The sequence below is a fragment of the Varroa destructor genome, unplaced genomic scaffold (assembly GCF_002443255.2).
Source record: "Varroa destructor unplaced genomic scaffold, Vdes_3.0 BEIS01000004.1, whole genome shotgun sequence".
NCBI lineage: Eukaryota > Metazoa > Arthropoda > Arachnida > Mesostigmata > Varroidae > Varroa > Varroa destructor.
The window spans coordinates 9,034,365-9,053,130 of NW_019211457.1; the positions used below are offsets into that span (position 1 = coordinate 9,034,365).

General features: G+C 38.5%; 3 protein-coding genes across 10 annotated transcripts in view; 1 reads left to right on the forward strand and 2 right to left on the reverse strand.

Moving 5' to 3' along the window:
• Positions 1-415: 415 nt before the first annotated feature.
• On the reverse strand, positions 416-6,528 carry yip2 (yippee interacting protein 2). 3 transcript variants are annotated; one of them, XM_022805704.2, is made up of 6 exons: positions 6,372-6,528; positions 5,253-5,369; positions 3,788-3,885; positions 3,593-3,676; positions 1,851-2,291; positions 416-1,739 (listed from the first exon to the last, which is right to left on the reverse strand). In XM_022805704.2, the coding sequence occupies exons 1-6, from the start codon at positions 6,385-6,387 to the stop codon at positions 1,302-1,304; spliced, it is 1,194 nt and encodes a 397-aa protein (XP_022661439.1). In that variant the 5' UTR covers positions 6,388-6,528; the 3' UTR covers positions 416-1,301. The 3 variants fall into 3 exon arrangements, with proteins under 3 accessions (XP_022661439.1, XP_086843342.1, XP_022661438.1); XM_086987216.1 differs by lacking the exon at positions 6,372-6,528 and adding an exon at positions 6,186-6,258; XM_022805703.2 differs by lacking the exon at positions 6,372-6,528 and having other exon boundaries at positions 5,253-5,406.
• Positions 6,529-6,676: 148 nt separating this feature from the next.
• por (Protein-serine O-palmitoleoyltransferase por) lies at positions 6,677-18,760 on the forward strand. 3 transcript variants are annotated; one of them, XM_022805701.2, is made up of 8 exons: positions 6,677-7,276; positions 8,572-8,713; positions 15,158-15,311; positions 15,459-15,550; positions 15,813-15,972; positions 16,222-16,353; positions 17,705-17,869; positions 18,104-18,760. In XM_022805701.2, the coding sequence occupies exons 1-8, from the start codon at positions 7,199-7,201 to the stop codon at positions 18,666-18,668; spliced, it is 1,488 nt and encodes a 495-aa protein (XP_022661436.2). In that variant the 5' UTR covers positions 6,677-7,198; the 3' UTR covers positions 18,669-18,760. The 3 variants fall into 3 exon arrangements, with proteins under 3 accessions (XP_022661436.2, XP_086843335.1, XP_086843334.1); XM_086987209.1 differs by having other exon boundaries at positions 16,222-16,357; positions 18,104-18,318; XM_086987208.1 differs by lacking the exons at positions 6,677-7,276; positions 8,572-8,713 and adding an exon at positions 12,313-12,454.
• LOC111250438 (uncharacterized) overlaps positions 9,805-18,766 on the reverse strand; it is an 11,158-nt gene continuing 2,196 nt past the window's right edge. For 2 of the 4 annotated variants that reach the window (XM_022805706.2, XM_086987224.1), the window contains exons 2-5: positions 12,959-13,092; positions 12,292-12,424; positions 10,353-10,675; positions 9,805-10,099 (exon numbers count right to left, since the gene is read on the reverse strand). In XM_022805706.2, the coding sequence (XP_022661441.1) occupies positions 10,019-10,099; positions 10,353-10,675; positions 12,292-12,424; positions 12,959-13,051 (630 nt within the window). In that variant the 5' untranslated portion in view covers positions 13,052-13,092 and the 3' untranslated portion in view covers positions 9,805-10,018. Of the gene's footprint in view, positions 10,100-10,352; positions 10,676-12,291; positions 12,425-12,958; positions 13,093-14,012; positions 14,173-14,823; positions 15,164-18,766 lie in introns of those variants that run through there. The other 2 variants (XM_086987223.1, XM_086987225.1) reach the window with 2 other exon arrangements.

Here is an 18,766-nt window from a genome sequence, read left to right on the forward strand (position 1 = left end):
TGAACTAGCCTCAAGAGTTAAAATATTTTATCATCTATTTAAATATTCGTTGACCTTGTCCTAGCATTTCGGTACAGCTGGCATAATTCATGGAGTTTTTGTCATTACTCTAAAAAACAACTATATTAGTTTAAATATTCCTTGACCTTGTCCTAGCATTCCGGTACAGCTGGCATAATTCATGGAGTTTTTGTCATTACTCCAAAAAACAATTATATTAGATTGTTATTCGCTAGCTTTAAAATGGTTACGTCGCCTTTCAAAATAAACGTCCAACTTCCTACAGTATTATATCGCTATTGGCTTGCTGTTGAAACACGACAATCATTGAAGTCAGGTTGCGTTATTTGGGTATAGAAGTTGCGTCACACGCTCATTCCATGCTTCAACTATTTACATAATAAGGCAACAGAGGTAAGGACTAGCCAACGTTTATTTGAGATACAGTTTTGGTAAGCTTCAAAAGATTCGACTCGACTAAGCTATACTATTGAAAACAAATTACTCTGTCTTGTTTTTATAGAAGAACTAGCTATTTGTAACAGTTAATTTTTATTTCTTACATTCTTTTATCAAAGGATAGGATCTGGCTGAAAGGTACCATAGTTAGCGCAACAATTAATATCGCTTTTATAATGATATATTGTTTCTTACATTTTGTCATATATATGTAAATGCGTATCTTTCGACATTTATAATTAGCTCTGGTAAAAATAAAATACTCGGTTTATACAACTCCTCAGTGGGACGAATATGAAAGGCGTTCTTAGCGTCGCCAGAAGAGAGTGACATCAAAAATGTTTCCTACTATCGTATGCGATTTAATTGGTAATCATTTAGACGCCTAAAATGTTCTACGATGATGTACACAATAGAACCTCAATAATCAAATGGTACTAGATTTTGAATTTCAAGTTTTCTTTCTGAAGCAATATTGTTGCTAATCAACTTGAACTATCTTGAAGAAGGATTGACTGTTTGCTCATACGCTGCTGTCAGTCAGCTCTTAATACACATTACCTAATACATTTGTATTCTATATTGTAAATATCTATACAAAGATAGGCTGAAAATATTTAAGTTCAATTGAGCAGAACTTTTCATAGATGAACATCCCCGACTTTTTGGTAGACTACCTCTACTAAGTGTTCCTTTACTTATTTGCGGTAGATGCTCACTTTGCCCTCAAACAAGCAGTAAAGGAGACGTGATACATTCATATACAAGCTTAGTCAAATGAAGTCCTTGAAACATGAACTGAATCATACGCTTCACGATCAGTTCGCAGATTTTAGTTTGTTTTAACAGTTCTCGAGCATTACAGCGATACCTTGCCCGCCGCCGATACATGCAGAGCCAATTGCAGTCTTTTTATTCCTAGCTTTAAGTTCATAAATAAGGTTTGCTAGAATTCGTGCACCAGATGCACCCACAGGGTGGCCTAAAGCAATGGCTCCCCCATTGACGTTTGTGATGGTAGGATCAAGGCCGAGTTCTTTTTGAACAGCAAGGAACTGCGAGGCAAACGCTTCATTGATATCGAACAAATCAACGTTCTGCTGTTTGATACCAGTCTTCGCTAGAATTGCACGGATGGCGGGTGCCGGTCCGATTCCCATGATGGTGGGGTCGCACCCGACGTACGAGTAACCAACAATGCGCGCCTGAGGCTTCAGGTTATATTGCTTGACAGCTTCTTCGCTAGCTAGTACTAGGGCTCCGGCACCGTCGCAAATACCCTATACAGGACAGTAAAAAGACGTTGGGCATGAAATCGATTGCACCATCATGTAAATTGAGTATATATAAGTCTAAAGCTAGTAAAGTATAAAGCCTAGTGAATGGCTTACTGATGCATTTCCAGCAGTAACTGTTCCTTCCTTTTTGAAAAGCGACGGAAGTTTTTTTAGACCCTCGATAGTTGTTTGAGGTCTGGGGTGTTCGTCAACCTTCATCGATTCCAGTTTGCCCTTGACCTTGATATCCAGGGGAACGATTTCCTCCTGAAAACTACCCCGCTGATGAGCGTCGGCCCATCGTTGCTGTGACTGAAGAGCGAAGTTGTCCACGTCATCCCGAGTAATTTTAAATTTATCGGCAAGGTTTTCGGCCGTTAGAGCCATGGGCAGTTTACAGAGCTGATCTGTCAGGGTTACTAGCAATGAACACTCGAGTGAAGGCTCCACGCCAAAGCGGACACCAAATCGCGTATCACGCAAAATAAATGGCGACATCGACATATTCTCAGAGCCCACAGCCAGGCCGATGGAAGCATTGCCCAGTTGGATTTCCTAAAATAGAGATTCATCAAGCAAACATGTGTTATGCTTCTTTTAAAAGACTCGAATAGTTAATACTACGATAATGTATTCCTAATAGTGAGTCGCAGGTTCGCCAAATTGACTAACAGGGCTGTTAGTTTACCGATTTTCTTCGGCTTCTAATCCCAGCTTACGAGTGGTTAATGTATCTAATTAAATCGCTCAAATGACAGTTCTTTACATTGCGAATGAAAGGAATGCACATACGCCTGTGTGTAATAAAACATTACGTATATAAATGATACATTGTTATTTACAGTACTACTGCGATCCTCACTAGTAGCTGTATTATTGCGATTACAATTATGAATGAGGGTGAACTTTTATGAGTACTATGAGTGAACTTTTATTTAAACTTGCACCTTGTGTCTTATCGTATCGTATTTCTATGTCTAGGACAGAAACGGAGTGGTAATGTAATAAACCTAAATATAACCCTGGAAAGCAAGTCAAATAGATACGTTAATGCTAAAAGTAATATTAACTTAAATGTCCTGCTCATCAAATAGCTCGTTATTCGGTCATATATAAGACAATCACCGTTTAAAAGGTCATCATATATCGATCACAACTACACTACATAATGCTCATTGGTATGTGAGAATATATCTAAATTCTTGTTGGTATTCATTCGAGCTTTGTACGGCGAAGCAAAATGGCAAAATTCATGAGACATTTAACCCTAAACATGAAACTGTCTTTTTTCCCTGAAACAGCGTAAAATACTACTGATAAATATAAATTCATTCCAATTCGTTGTAGTGCGACACTAAAACCAATTACTTCATTGAAACCATATAAACACCAACAATAGCGCCAACACTTAAAAAAAAAGTCGAATTTACAAGAAATTTTCAATCGCGCCACTCAAGTAAAACTAAGAGCATCAACAGCTGTATAATCTCTGCTTCATCCTTGGCCACTTACTGATTGTCAACTTCTTATTCTTAGTGAATTAATCTGATTCTTTTGTCACATAGGCCTTCTTTATAAAGATCCAATGAGAAAACGCCTTTAAAAAGCCTTTACCGTCATTTGACACGGATGATTTTTTAGGAAAAATTTATGAATCTGCGCTAGGGTTTATATACATTAGCATCGTTGAATTAACCTGGCTTGACAACAAGGAGCCTATCTATAGCCCAACATTGTAAAAATGCTATGAGAACATTAAGAACAGATAGATGCTTGATAGAGTTACATGCAAGTGGACAAAAGTATAATCTTTTTTTCTAAGATATCTACGTGAGTACACCTCCTCGTACAGTTACCTGGGCGACGTTAACAGCTGATTGGAACCCGGAACCGCACATGCGGTTAATGTTTAAAGCCGGCGTATGCTGTCCCATTCCAACCTGAAATAGTAATATGTACGAGTGAAATAAAACTAATACCATATTAAATTAATTTATCGTCATCGTATTTTCGTATCAATTGTTAAATCGATTTGAGATTCTAATACATGCTTTTAGAGCTGTATGTCGAGAGCAGTAAGGCGCGTCCTTTGCAGCAAACTGATTGACGATTCCTACAACACACGTGTCAATCTTGGAGGGGTCCACTCCTAAAAGAAATAGCGGTCATTCGTTAAGTCTCAATATAGTACAAAGCCAATGCTTAACAAGATAGTTTATCTTATTAGGCTGCTACAAGTAAATCCGGCTAACTTATGTTAGTTTTTTTGTTACTTTTGAGTTATATGACGCTCGCAGACGAAATTCAGCTAATTCCAATCTTCTACAGACCTGTAAGTTTCAACCGGCTGAGTTTACTCTAGGAGAAATGAGTCTGAGCCCCAAACGATCTACTAATGTCGCTCAATGGTCAAGAGAGGCTGACTATTGGTAATTTCTGTTTTTCGAAGGAAATTCACTGAGGATTGGTGAAGACACTAGATTACATGGTCTTAAACGAAAACACCTTACGTGAGAAATGCAAACGTTTCAAGAATGGAAATTAGAGTGTTGATGACTAACGAGGAGATATTTAGATTTCGGCATTCGAAAGACAAAAACGCGTTGCCGCAATTAAAAAGACCTTCTACGAAAGCAGTGTGAAGTCTAAGGGCTCTGTCGACCAAAACAGGAATTTCACATGAAACACTTTACACAATTATAACTCAAATACTAAAAATGCGGAAACTGAGTAAAATGGATCCCCTACAAATTGACTTCGAGCGAGTTGGGATCCATTGGGTGTATTCCGCATGCAACTTGCATAATTTTAATTAAAAGAAAATTCGTATGGAGCACACGGTCGCCACAGACGAAGCATGGTTCAGTCCCTACCGCCAGTCGGGAAGGGATAAAGCGACAGAATAACTTCGCTCTGGAGAGGAATCGAATTTGGTTGCAGTGTTAAGCAAGTTCGGATTTAAGATGGTGGTAGTACATGCAGTTGACATCGAAAGCATTTGCTACTATGAGGTGTTCGCTAAAGATGAAACGATGAATGCAGCTCGGTGTTTCGAGTGTCCCAAGAAACTTATGAACTATTAATACGGCAACAGGAAGCACATAGTCTGGGCTCATCACCATATCTCAGTTACTTCCTAGATTTAGCAAAGGAATATCCTTTGCTAGAAAAGGAATGCTTATTCTTCCGATCTCAATTTCTGTGATTATGGAGCTTTCCATGCCTACCAAAGGGCAACTGGTAGGCAAGCAAGCATATCACACTACAGATATACTTCGAGAAGCCATGAATAAAGAAACACATGGGATTGTGAATGGTAAGTATTCGGCTGTCCAGTCGCTATTAGAGCCTTGGTAGACGTGTGTAAAAGATGAGAAAGAGTATTTCTAATACATATTAAAAATAATTAATCTAGCCTTAGTAACCCAAGAGCTATTCAATATCGCATTTGTAACAGCTTAACATTTTTTAATGCTTTATGCGTTTAACTGCGATTACTCCCTTATTGCTACTCACCTGCTTGTGTGATGGCTGCTTTAGACGCGGCGACCGAAAGATCTGTGGGGGACCAGTCCTTCAGGCTACCGCCCATGGCGCCAAATGGAGTTCGCTTTGCGCCCACAACATAGACACCTGCAACACGCACCATATTCATTTATCTCGACATTGAAAGCTAGTCAACATTAACGTCACATTGAACCCACTTGTTGCTTTTTACTTCGCGTACAAGTGTCCCAGTAGAGTATCTTACAACTGGTCTATTTGCTATACCAGCGGCATGCCAACCATAAGGAATTTTTGGCGAGATTAGAATTAGAGAACTCGAACTGACAGCGCGCAGACGAATATGTTTCTTTTTGGCATGCCTCATCGAAGCAACACTAATAAATGTTCAAAGCGCAAATTTTTAGACGGTTTCTAGACAACCTACAGGTTTCAGAAAAGGACCAAATTTGGTTTAGTATAAGTTCTCAAGATGGATAAAAAGCAGATATTGCTGATTATAACCCTTTTACATGACATTTTAGTTTGAATTAGAAATATAATTTTATAAGTTTCACCCCAATAAAGTTTATAATCTATACCAGGTAAACTATACTTAGGCTTCGTTGTGCATACACAATGAAGCTTAGAAAAAATTTTTTTTTTAATTACGAATCCAACCAAAGTAAAAATTTAGTACAAACTGTATTTCTCAAAGAACTGACACGTCATCTTCAGTGCTAGCAGTCTGTTATGCTTAGCTTTAGAAGTAAATGAAGTCAGTCCCTTAATGTTGTTTTCGACTTTAGATTGACTCTCTTTAATAAAAACGCCGATTTTTGTTCGGAAAAACAACATTTGTTGGCAAAATAAGACATTTCCTATTATTACGTGTTGCTTCCCGCGCACCCTTACACTATTATTGAAAACTGCGGTGCGATAACAATATTACAAATTATTCTTAACCTGAGAAGATGATCTTTATTGCTCGACTGTCCGACAAATTTTCTTTCAAATCTGCCATTATGTTATGAACAACACGCCATTAGATCAGTAATTTGCACAACTGTATGAGTAGACACTTCTCTGCAAATCACTTTACATCATTTCAATTCAAAACTTAGTCTGGCGCTAAAAGAAAATCGTTCTTACCGCGTACGAGAGCCATGGCCAAAATTACTGAGTGATAGGTGCAGTTCCTCGTTTAGGTATTGTTATCTGTAAACAGAATAAATGAATTCTGTTTGCACTTACGCACGCAGACAAGTCTGTGACTTTGGTAGAAAGAAGTCAAGGAAAAAAAGGCCTCCAAGTGGTCAGGTGACCAATAGCAACCCTCTAGTCATGCTTTCTTCCACTTTTTTTCCTACGGAAAGTGCAAGCGTGTGCCCGCCAAGATGTCGAACACGAAGAAACATATTGTGGTAGAAAAAGTTGACGTATTTTATTGGCCTAACAAATTTAACAACTGAATAATTCACTTGCTGTGTGCAATATACTTGCTAATAAGTATTATAATGCTTTCGAATTTAGAGTCCTGTTTAGGCAACGAAAGGGAAAGAACAATGTGTCTCAGTGTATATTCATTTGTCTCCTAACATTGCGATAGCGTCATTGCGATATATGTATACATATATATGGTGCAAGCTGTTTCTTTGCGTTCTCAAGAAACTGTAACTTTAAGTAAGTAAAGTAGTTAAACAGCGGTTGAAGTGCCATGGCATTTAAGGAACACAAAAACAAATATGTTGTAAACACAAGGCTCCTAAAGAGAAAACGGCTCAATGCAATGGCTCCAAGTTTGTTAAAAGGCGGCCCCTCTAACCTTCTACGATATTCGTGTGTCCGCCAAGTGACAGCACAGTAGTCCGCCAAAACATTTTGCTCGCGGTGCGCGAGACGCTGAAGTTTGTCTAAGGTGCCGGTGGAATCGTTCGAAGTTGCGAACTACACTTATTGGTGTTCTCCTGAGATTTGTGATGGACTCTGAGCTAGATTACTATGGAAACCTCGAGGAGGAGGACCGTGAAACTATCGAAAATGACATGGCCTATCAGGTGAGTTATAAGTAAAATAGTGAAGTATTGAAGGACGTGTATTTGGAACAGTTTACTTTGAAGAAAAAATGCCGCGAAATTTATGATGCGTTAAGTGTTAAAATCTTCGTGGTGTCGTAATTTTTAACTGTTGCTTTGCAATCATAGTAGACTTTCGCTGCTTGAAGTTGCCTCAGTTTCGATGATCTCCGATCGATACAGTTGATCTTCTTGTCATTTCTCCTGCTAAGTAAGTGAAAGCGAGTAGTCAGAACAGCGCTAACATAGCTCTGGGTGCTAAGTTTTAAACTTCAAATACGTTTAAAAAGTCTGTAAAAATAGCACTTAGTAATTATACAGTTCAAATTTCTTGTGTCAACTATGAGTAGAAATGCGAACATCTACACGGACATCGTAATCGATTTTGAGGAGTTTTGATTGTAATTGGTGAAAGAAGTAGTAAATGATTAAAAAGCAATTTTGACCTGTGCAAAATATCGAAATTTAGGAACGACACAATATACCTCCCTATTGCGAAATTAGTTTCCGTATTATAGCGTATTAGCTCCAGCATATGCAATTTTTTAAGTGGGGGTTAGGTAAGGACACCTTTTTCTTCTAGTCTCTAATTGAGACGTCTTTTCTGTCTTCAGATGATTTTATTTTTTATCGTTCGCTCGAATAGAACATAGGGCGTTTATTTAAGGGGTTACGGTTCAGGCAGGATAAGCGTAAAGCTCTTTTGTTACAAAAAGTTTTTCATTTTAGGTAGCATAGTGATTCCGTTACTTTCACGTAATTTTTGGGCTACATTCATCAACATAATATTTCTTTATGTAATATTTCAAGCTTAGATACAGCCGTTTTTATTGTGCATTTTTATATTACCAATTTAGAAAATTCTCCTATTTTCAGCAGGATAATATGTTTTTTTTTGTTTGACTAAAGTGGACGAGATTACTGCAGTAAAATAGTTTGAATTTCTAGGAACTATTTTTTAAAAATATATTTTTACTTTATACATTAATACAATAAGTTAGGATGGCAAAAATGAATGCGAACCTATTTCAAACAAATAGCGTCAGCTAATGTCTAAGCATTTGGGCTAAAATGACTAACTGAAGCATATTTAGGACGTTGTCGACTGCGTTGCGCTGACTTAATAAAAATGTGCTTTCTTCTATCCTTAGTGGCCATAAAGCCTTATTTTATCTACTACTATGAATGGCAAGTTGCTTTTTATTTATATACAAATTTTTCTATTTTTCCCTTTGCTTAATTTATTCAATTTTTATTGTTAAACTATTGTGTTTCAGCTATACGGCGAGCCGGACGAGATGTATATGTCACTTGCTGACTTATGGAAGTATTGCATGAAGGGCACTCTTCGGGACTGGTTCGATATCACAGCCTATGTTGTTTTGTCTTCGTGTTTCCTTCGGTGGATCGCCAGCTACCGTAAGAACACATTTATACCTTTATACTCGAAGGAATCACAAATACATAGCACTCTAATGTGCATCACTCGAGGCCTACGAGGCAGTTGCTATCTTTATCATCATGCCACTAACCATTATGTATAATCGTCTATATTTTCATAATAAGAATACTTGTAAAGAGTGTATGCAACATCAAAACATGTCTCGGACCCGCATAAACGATTTGTGCTGTACCGTTTAAAATTGCTCTTGTGCGGGGTAGTCGAAATCCGAAGCAGTTGTCAAAGTTTCGCTTTTTGATTGTATAACGTCATGGTTAGTTTGCCCAGATTGTAAATGTTCACTCCGGAATCAGGGAGACTCATTGTTAATGTACTTTAAAGTTACTTATTTTATCGGTGGACTTGGATCCAGCTGTTTTTCACGATATGTATGTTGTACACAAATCTGATTGAAAGCACGGGTAAAGCGGTTACTTTACTGGTGATCGTAGCGTTACGCTGTTTTTTTTCAATTATTTTTAAGCCTGTGAGTTTCTACAAAATAATTGTACCGGTTTCTCTCGACATAGAGATCGTTTGTAGGATATATTACTATATTTATTTACTGGCTTATTAGCTCTCGCTAACCGTTAGGATACTTTTGTAGGATAAAATTGGTACCCAACATTTTAGATTTGATTTTTGCTGTTAAGCGCTCGCGTTCAGCTTCTCTGCAAGATGCGCAGAAGTGTGCTGCTTTTGAATTCTGTCTTATCGGCGGGAGTATTGTCGTAGAAACTTTGTGTACCTTCTGCAAAAACCTTTTATTTATTATGTTGTTTTAAACTTTCAGAGTTCCGGCTCCACTTTATAGTCAATATTTTTTTTGTCTGTTTACTTGCTTTCTACGTGGATAACGGGCGGTACCTGCCATGACGCATTATTCCAATGTAGCTAATTTTTTCCTTTCTCGCTATAACAACAATCTTCGTCTGTAAAGCCCTAGTCATTAAAAAAAAACGTGAAATGTAATGTTCTCTTTGAGTCCTTATTCGGATATTCAACAAAGACTCCACACAGGTGTAGAGTACGGTAGAATCACTCTCATTCAGGCAAAATAAAAACCAGATTCTTTTTAGATTTTCCGTACCAGAGAATTTTTTTCCGGTTTTTTATTTAGTCCTATTTCGGTGGGTGCTTGGAGTTTAGCTAGTCGCCCAACAGTGACTCATCTGCTCGAGGTGCTCGCTATACTAACTTAGTTGTCGATTTAAGGAAAACTGATTTATCTAGAAATGTATTTATTCTTCGAACGTTATAATATGTCTCCTTTAGCGACTTTTCTAATAATTAAGATTTGCCGTCGACGTAATTATCTGCGGTAGATCGGTAGTCCTTGCAAATATATGAAATGCTTCCGAGAGCTGAAACGTGAGGAAAGCACATGTTATTTGTGCGCAATTTGGCCTAGCGTTTTTAAATTATCTCCCACAATCAGGTTACGTCTATTTATCCGAGTCATATATTATCCTTAAAGGATTCATTGTGATGCAAATTACGACCACAAAAATTCATTGCAAAATTTTCTTTGATTACCAACTCAGGCCTAATGTAACCGTGGGTAAATTCGATACGCTCTTTTCAATTCAAAGCCAGGAAACTTTCTTTAGAGCGTACCTGACTAGACAGCCTTCTACGGTCAAAGCCTCTGGCGGTTTTTCCGTTGTCGTCATCGTAGCCAATACCATTCGAATATATCTCAATGCGGTTGTCGTCTCTTCTATTACTTTTCTCGGAAATGGAAGCTGGATCGAAGAATTGACTACTGTTTTCTGGGGTCATCCACTCCTCAATGCGCATCGATTCGGCAAGTTTATCTATCACATACTGTCGAAGAGCTTCGTCGTCGGCGCTCCAGCGTTTAATTCGAGGCGGATCGAACTCCAAAGGGATTTGGGCAACTCGAAGCGGCTGATCGGTAGCTGATACGGGGGTTTTGCCTTCGAAAACGAAATTATATTTTTAATATATAATTTTCGTAATCGAATATAATTTCGTTTTCGAAGGCAATTACTGCTATCATCAAGAGTTTTTCATCTCAAAATCAGTATGGGTACAGCAACGCTTGGCAAGTCCGCTTCATTAAACATGCTTTGTTAACTATGTGCTATTTTGGGAGGTTTTTAAATCTCAAATCCACGCATTGTAAATATTTTGTAGGTAGAGCGCTAATACGTCGAGATTATTCCGAATTTGATTTGATAACCCAATTTCTACAATTAGGGACTATTTATATCGTGTGAGCTCTGCAACAACAATTCGTGCTTTGTTTCGCGTCTTTACTTAATAATATTTTAGGTCATCAAAGAAGTATTTGTTTTGTTGTGCTTTTTATAATCAAAATGCGTTATCGAAAGAAACTGGCCAAAAATGATTTCATCGCTTTGGTTTGGGAAATTTTGATGTGAAAGATACGCCTTTCAGTAATCGACCAGTTATGAAAAAGGTTAATGAAATCACTGCGAAAGTTGAATAAGAAGATTAATACATGAGTAAGCATGGCATCCTGAAAGAATTAAACATGCACCAGCAAACAGTTTGAAATTATTTGAACAAAGCTGGCCCTAAAAAGGAGCTCGATGTTTAGATATCACACGAATTGACGCAAAAGAACTGAGTAGATCGTTTTTCTATCAGCGATGCTTTACAGAAACGCAACGAAATCGAGCCATTTCGATAGCAGTTTATCACAGGTGATCATAAGGGAATATGCAAATAAAAAAATACGCTCCATGTAATAAAGTCTATACTGATGGCAAAGAAGGCGATGCTACGTGTTTGTTGGAACTGGAAATGAATCATGCATTTCGAGTTGCTACCACCAGGCAGACCGATTGATCCGGACTTCTACTGTCAACATCCAACAAAATCACAACAAACTACTGAAAAAAATTGATTAGAACTAATTAATAGAAAAGGCATTTTTTTCCGCCATGGCAATGCCAGACCATATACACCTCGAGATACCTGGCAAATGTTGAGAGAATCTGCGTGAGAAATTTTAATGGATTTGCCGCATAACCATGATCTTGCATTATCAGACCATCGTCTGTTTAGGTCTCTGCAGGACTCCCTTAATAATGTTCATTTAGTTACAATAGGAGAATACAAAAACTACTTGTAGCAATTTTTCGCCTACAAACCTTAGAAGTTCTACGGTGATGGGGTTATGGCGTCACCAGCAACATGGCAGACTGTTGTTACTCAAAATGGCGCGTATTTAACTCAGTAATATTGTTTTAAAGCAGAAAAATACTTGCCTTGATTTGGCTTAAAAGCAGTCAATATTTTTTTCGACAATACAATTTATAGAATGGCACCAAGCACTAGTGCTCTCAAATTCGAGCTTTCCTATAATGCATAAAAAATGTCCTGTTGCTGTTGTTCTTGTTTAAAATAAGCGGATTAATAAGTTTTGGATGAGAACTTATTGTATGTTAGTGGTACAGATGCCTTAATTTTCAATTATTTTTAGGATTTCAACGACTGATCATCTTGGAATACCTCAGCTTGCCACGAGAGTTTACATCAACCCACTTCCACTAGAGCTACTGACCCTTCTGAATGTTCTTCCCGACGACTTGTAGTGAAACGAACCTCTGTAGCCAAAGTTGGACCTCTTCGCGCAGATTCTCATCTTTAATATCTTCTACCGATGAACAGTTGACCGCTTCCATGAATGCGGCACACTGCATAAAGGATGTTACATAATTACACCGGTGCGTTAAAACAATAGTATTGAGGCAGAAGTAGCTGTCACCATTTGACCTCTGTAAAACCATCCTAACCCCTTGCTCTTCTCATTTCGACCTGCCATACGATCAATATGTAAGACTCGTCAACTTTTGGTAGAAATGATTTTCGTTAGCTTTAGGATTACTGAAGTCGTCGGCATCCTACCGGTGATCGTAATGAAATCTAGAGACGTTAGCGCCGATAGATATTTTTTTATGCGTTTTCCAAGGCATGTAACTTGAATTACAAATGCTTCCCTTCCGGGCCCACATAAAAGTAATCAAAATAGTTAAAGTGGCAATTCTTAACATCGTCTTTCAGATCCAAACAGGCTTAACGTTTATATACAAATTTGGCTTGCTTTATAGCACGAAATAGATTAGCACTCATCCCATAAAAAAGAAATACTGGAAGCAATGTTTCTAGAAGGTTTCAACTCTATAGAAACAAAATGATTCAATATTTTCGAAAGTTTATGGCGAACCAACCTGTTCTGAAGTGTCTCCGCTGGAGTAGGTCCATGTTCTGCCCGAGCCAGGCGACCAGTTCGAATGATCGTAATGTCTGGCTCGCCCCTCCATTATATATTAGCAGCGTTGTTGAAAGGTTTTTCCGGAACCGCCTGCGGATCGTTTCCTCACATATTATCCAGATTCTTATGCAGGACAGTTGACGTCGTCAAAAATTTTATGCTATCACATATTCACGAAGGTTGCATATTGACAGGGGTATTTATATATGGCCATACGTGCACACACAAGTAATAAAACGATTAATATTTTAGAAAGGAAATGGTCCCTGTTGTAACTGTGCTGATTTGTCTTCTCTAGTCTCTAAAAGACGAAAAACTGAAGTTTTGCAATGCTTGCTCGGGTCGGGTGGAAGTTATAAGGAAGATGTTACAAAAGTTGTCAACGACATGATGATACTGCACGATATTGACTCATTAGTAACAGGCCAGTGTAAGAAAGTGCGTCATACGATAATTTAAAGTAATCTTTCCAGAACAGTGTGGACAATGGCAATCCGATTATCAAAGATATTGTAATAATACCCGTCTGGTAACTCGTTTCGCATCACTCTTGTTACGTGCGCAATGAACGAATCGATCTTGTTGGTTCTGAGATTTTCCTAATTAAAGAAACGCTAATCAAAAGAACATGTATATTGCACGCACCACTTTCGCCCTAGCTGTCTTTTTATAAATCGATCATCTAAGCTAAACTGCTAAAGAAACTACAATAGTTTATTACTATGAAATGATACCCAATAAAGTTATAACAACGATGGATAACATAATGTCTCACGCGTAAATGTAAATTTGAATTCGGCGTGGAACTTATTTGAGAATATTAGTTTTGAACTATAGTTTAGCAAATCTGGGAACCTGCTATGCTTTTTAGACTAACTTCCTGCAGTTTAAAAACAGACGCAAATTTCTTCAATACTCTCATGCACGGAAAGAAAAATGACCTATGAAATGACAAAACATGAGGCAATTCAATAATGTATATAAAAATTTATGTGTGCGTTAAAGCTCACGTTTCGAGTAGGAGGTCGTGTTAAAACGCGTCCAATTGAGGTGTTATTGTCAATGTTATGTAAAGCCGTTGCCAAGCGACAACTTCCCCAGAGTGTTCGCCATACTTCAACCTGTCGGTCAGCGCTTCGCGCGCTCAATCTGCTCTGCACTTAATGGGCCCTGCGGGTTATTTATGCAACTCTACTTGTAGCTATCAAATACCGACAATGAGAATGCGCTCCATTACTACGTGTATTAACTGATCTAATATATTCGCTCATAAAATGCAGAGGCAAAAAAAACATGTCGCTGAAGCAAACCTGAGAATCCTTTCGTTAGAAAAATAGGTATAATACCTATAACATTATTATCGCCTTCCTTCTAGTGATCTAAATGGGCTCATTGTTTACGAAGATGATGGGTTACCCTTTAAGCATATTCATTTTCCACTGTCGCTGTTGTAGTACAAGTTATTATGTTACTTATGTCAATCAGAAAGCATTAATGGCAGCATCATGGGAGCTAAAGATCTTGCTGTTTCAAGAAATTGGTTACCAAGACTGTTTATGTATACCGAAATGTATATTAAGAAAATGTATTGTATAGCTCATTTTGAGAGTAGGGCTGCATTGTTCGCATTTTTTCTAACTGGAACCCTATTCAGTTCTCTTCCCGAGAAGGTTTTGACGAAGCATTGGAAAATTTCTCTCACTCTATTTTCCAGTTGGATTTACACCATCAGTCGTTACATAATAGCGTTACAGCTCAAGCTATGCACGCGTCAGATGAGTTATGCAATGGGTAAAATGCTTGGCTACTAAACTTACGTACACGTCATGGTCTGGGCGCGAGTTCGGGTGTGGATACATTTTGCTTTGTGATGGGAGGGACCAGTTGTCTGAAGTAAGGCCAATGATTCCAGTACTCGACGTAAAACAGGGAATATTTTTGTTGAGTTATCGTCCACCATATGCCGTCTTTTTCTAAGACAAATTAGTTTTACGTTTCGGCGGGAAGTCAAGATAACAGAGATCAGCTTTTTCACTCTTAGGTATGCTATAATCGTTAATTAACCTATGCATTAGTAAACCAACCTACACAAATTTCAACTGAAGCCACTTTTTTTACATCATTATTCTATTTACTTGTCATTGTAAAATTGCAGCACGCGTACCTCGATGGCTGATCCATACCGTATCGTTTCTGTTAGGTCTCTATTGTATGGTTGCTGTAATGGATTGGCATAGCTTTTATGCGTTCACCTTCGGCGTAATATCTATCACAACTCTCTACGTTGCGCATTGGCTTTTCGGAAAATGGTTCGTCACACAGTATCAACTTCTATCGCAATTCGAACACGTTAGTTATACTATAATTATTATACTCGATCCAGTGCATGAGCGCTACTTAGATTTTGTGTTGTTAGCTTCAAGCAAAACAATATCATTTTTTCGAAACTATTTCAGGCGCACAACGATTGTAACGCTCGCATGCTTAGCCATGATCATCATCGTTGGAGAATATAAACTTGCTCCACCGCAATGGAACCGAATTCGAGGTCCGTACATGACTACGTTCATTGGAAGACAAGAGTTACACAAAACCCATATGTCCGGGCGTTGTTTACGCGTCTTCTGAGGGTGACTGATAAGAATTCTCGTTGACAAGAATCACATAAGTCAACTAGACATTATAAGAAATTAGTATTACACTGATTGCTCGGCTGCGTAAGCGTCTGCAGCTAATCCGATGAGCAAGACGATTCTAGCCGCCACATCATAAGTAGCTCTTTATAATTTATACACTATTTATTTTAACAGGTACGGTAATGGTGATGACAATGAAAATAATTTCGCTTGCACTTGATCTGGACTCTGGCCTCGTCACACGGCTGCCATCGCTGCCGCAGCTCTTCGGGTTCGTATTTCATTGCGCGACAATCATCTTCGGCCCATGGATATCGTTCTACGACTATCACCGGTAGGTGGGAGTTTCCTAATTTGAAATTATTCCAAATTCACCTAGAAATTTTTTGAAATAGTTGAAATAGAAAACTTTAAAGTTGTTTTTTTTTAACATTTGTATAAATATGCATACGTAATATAACCGAATTAAAACAATAAGTGGCCACAACCAACTGTTGGAGATCATCGAAGAAGACGGCAACACTTCTTAGTTTAATCCTTCGAATTTGCATTGTGCCTTTTATTGAATTACTATCTTTTGCAGGTCACTTGAAGGTTGCGAGAGTCTTGAACAAGGCGGTTTTGATCTGCTTGATCCATTGTGGTTTTTGTCGGTTATTCGGGCGTTACTTCTTTCGACGATGTGTTTGGTTGTATCGGCCTGTGGAATTCATTGGCATGTAATCACACTATAAATAACAGTTACGAAAATTATGAAAGATACGAAAACATATTGATCTCTATCATATTTATAGACGTATGAATTCTTTAGGACAGCCCCCAAGTTGCACATACAATGGCGCCTTCACATATTTTACCGGGCCCTTATTTTGAAATGACTACATTTGCTTACGTGATATAGCAGAAAAGAACAGATTTTAAAAAAATTCTGCGGCAAGCAGTAATTACGCATAAGGGTTCTGAATAAAAACGCTGAGATGACAGTAATATTTGTGCATGATCATGTGATGCAAGTATAAAGTATTGCCTTAATAGCAAATCTAAAGGTTCTTGTTTATCTATCGAGGTGACATTTACTTAGCATGACACAATGACTCCACTCACTATGACAGATACGTAGAGAGATTACACAAGCATTTTGGGTACCTATCTCTTTGCTCAAGCTAAATTTTCTCTCAACTGTAATGTACAGCCTAAGCTTAGTCAAAAAGGCAGGGAACAATTGCGTGGCGAACATAGATAACTACACCAAATGTAGAAAGAGTGTTTAGCGATAGGCAACGATAGCCTGGACAAACTCGCAAAGAAAATAGACCCTATAATTATCAACAGTGCAGGACGAAACATTTGTCATCATCCAGAGTACTGGGAATCGAAATATAAGTGCTCAACGAGCTCCTGAATTTTAACGAGTAACAACACACAGGTCCATAAGCGCAGCGCAACATGTTCCCCTGAATGCGGGCTCCCACGACCATTTGGCCAGTTATATTAGGTTTCGGGTGAGAATAGAAACCTAAAGCAGAAGGAAATCAGTTGAAAATCCTATATAAAAATTAATTTTGAAGCTTTCGTCCAGAGCCTTATACTCATGGAGGAAATTAACCAGGGCTCTACATGTTTGCATAATGTTTCTACGTTTGTATATTGTAGTAAGTGGGATCACTGTATTATGCGAAAATGACTGTTAGGACCGATATATGGGTAAATCGACGAACGCTTTCAATCACGCGTTTAAAAACCATATCTTATAATAGGGTCGTTTTTATCAAATAAATTATTTTGTCCGTGTATTTTGCACAAAATCACAGCATACAATAATTGCTTATTCGTAAAATATTTTTTTAATCAATTAACCTTTACCTTGTTACTCAAGTAAACAAGAGGGTGCTTTTGGTACCCTTGTGCATTTTATGCTCTTTATCCGACATTTGCCATTCAAAGCTCGCGTAGGTCACTAGGTAGGGCAGGCTCGTAACACTGGCTGACTATAAGTCAGCCAGTGTTAAAACAGCTCTTTGATATTTATTGGCTAAAATTGTATTTACCTTTGCATAATATCACAGGTTTTTTGGTCGAGCAGAGGAGTACGGCGCCTGGTCTTTGGCGTTTCGCGACGCCTTGGGGTTTCGGATGTCCCATTACTTTGTCTGCTTCCACGGAGAAAGCACCGCTGTTGCGGCAGGCATACGAAGACAGGGGAGGCACCAACAAGACGAACTGGACCAATGGTCCGTAGCTCCTTTGATGTCCGTAGCTCGTTTGATAACGCGTCGTTTAATCGACCGCAACTGTTTCAATCGTCTTTCACTTAGAACTTACAGAAAACGTTGTAGCTCTATTCTGACACGTATCAGTATATGTGTTAAGCCTGCACCAGTTAATGTAGTTGACTTCAGTGTTAATAACAAAGATTTGATCTGTTCTTTTTGCTACTTTTCTTTCTTTCTTTTTTGTTCAATCAGGAATTTGGAAGTTGTGCGGCCTGCTTGTATCGAGTTGCCTCGTTCCCTTGTCGAGGTGGTTGTTCGGTGGAATCAGCCCATGCACATTTGGCTCAAAAACTACGTGTTTAGAAGAATTTTACCCTCAGGCGGGCGTTTTCTCGCTACCCTAGGAACTTTTGCTGCATCCGCACTTTTGCATGGTCTTAGCTTCCGTCTATCTGCTGTCCTTTTCTCACTCGGTTTTTACACTTATGCGGAGCATACTCTTCGGCTTAAGCTAGCGACAATCTTCAATGCGTGCATTGGTGCTCGTCCGTGCCACATATTATGTGATCATAGAAATACACCACAAACATGTTGGTGGGTGAATCTCATCAATGGCCTGTGGACACTATTGGCTCTTCTAAACCTAGCCTATCTCGGCATGATGTTTGACGAGGACCAGCCTATTGATATGGCGGAGGAATTCAACCATATGTCGACCGGAAATACAATGGAATCCACGTTGAAAAAGTGGTCGCAGCTCAAGTACTCTTGCCACTGGATCTCTCTGGTAATGTTTGCTTTTAATTGTCTGCTTTAAATGATATAGTCTTTGGTTTTTTTCTTTGTGTATAGGCGCATATCTCGCTTGGAAAAATACAGCCACGAATATTTACACACTAATCTCATATATACACG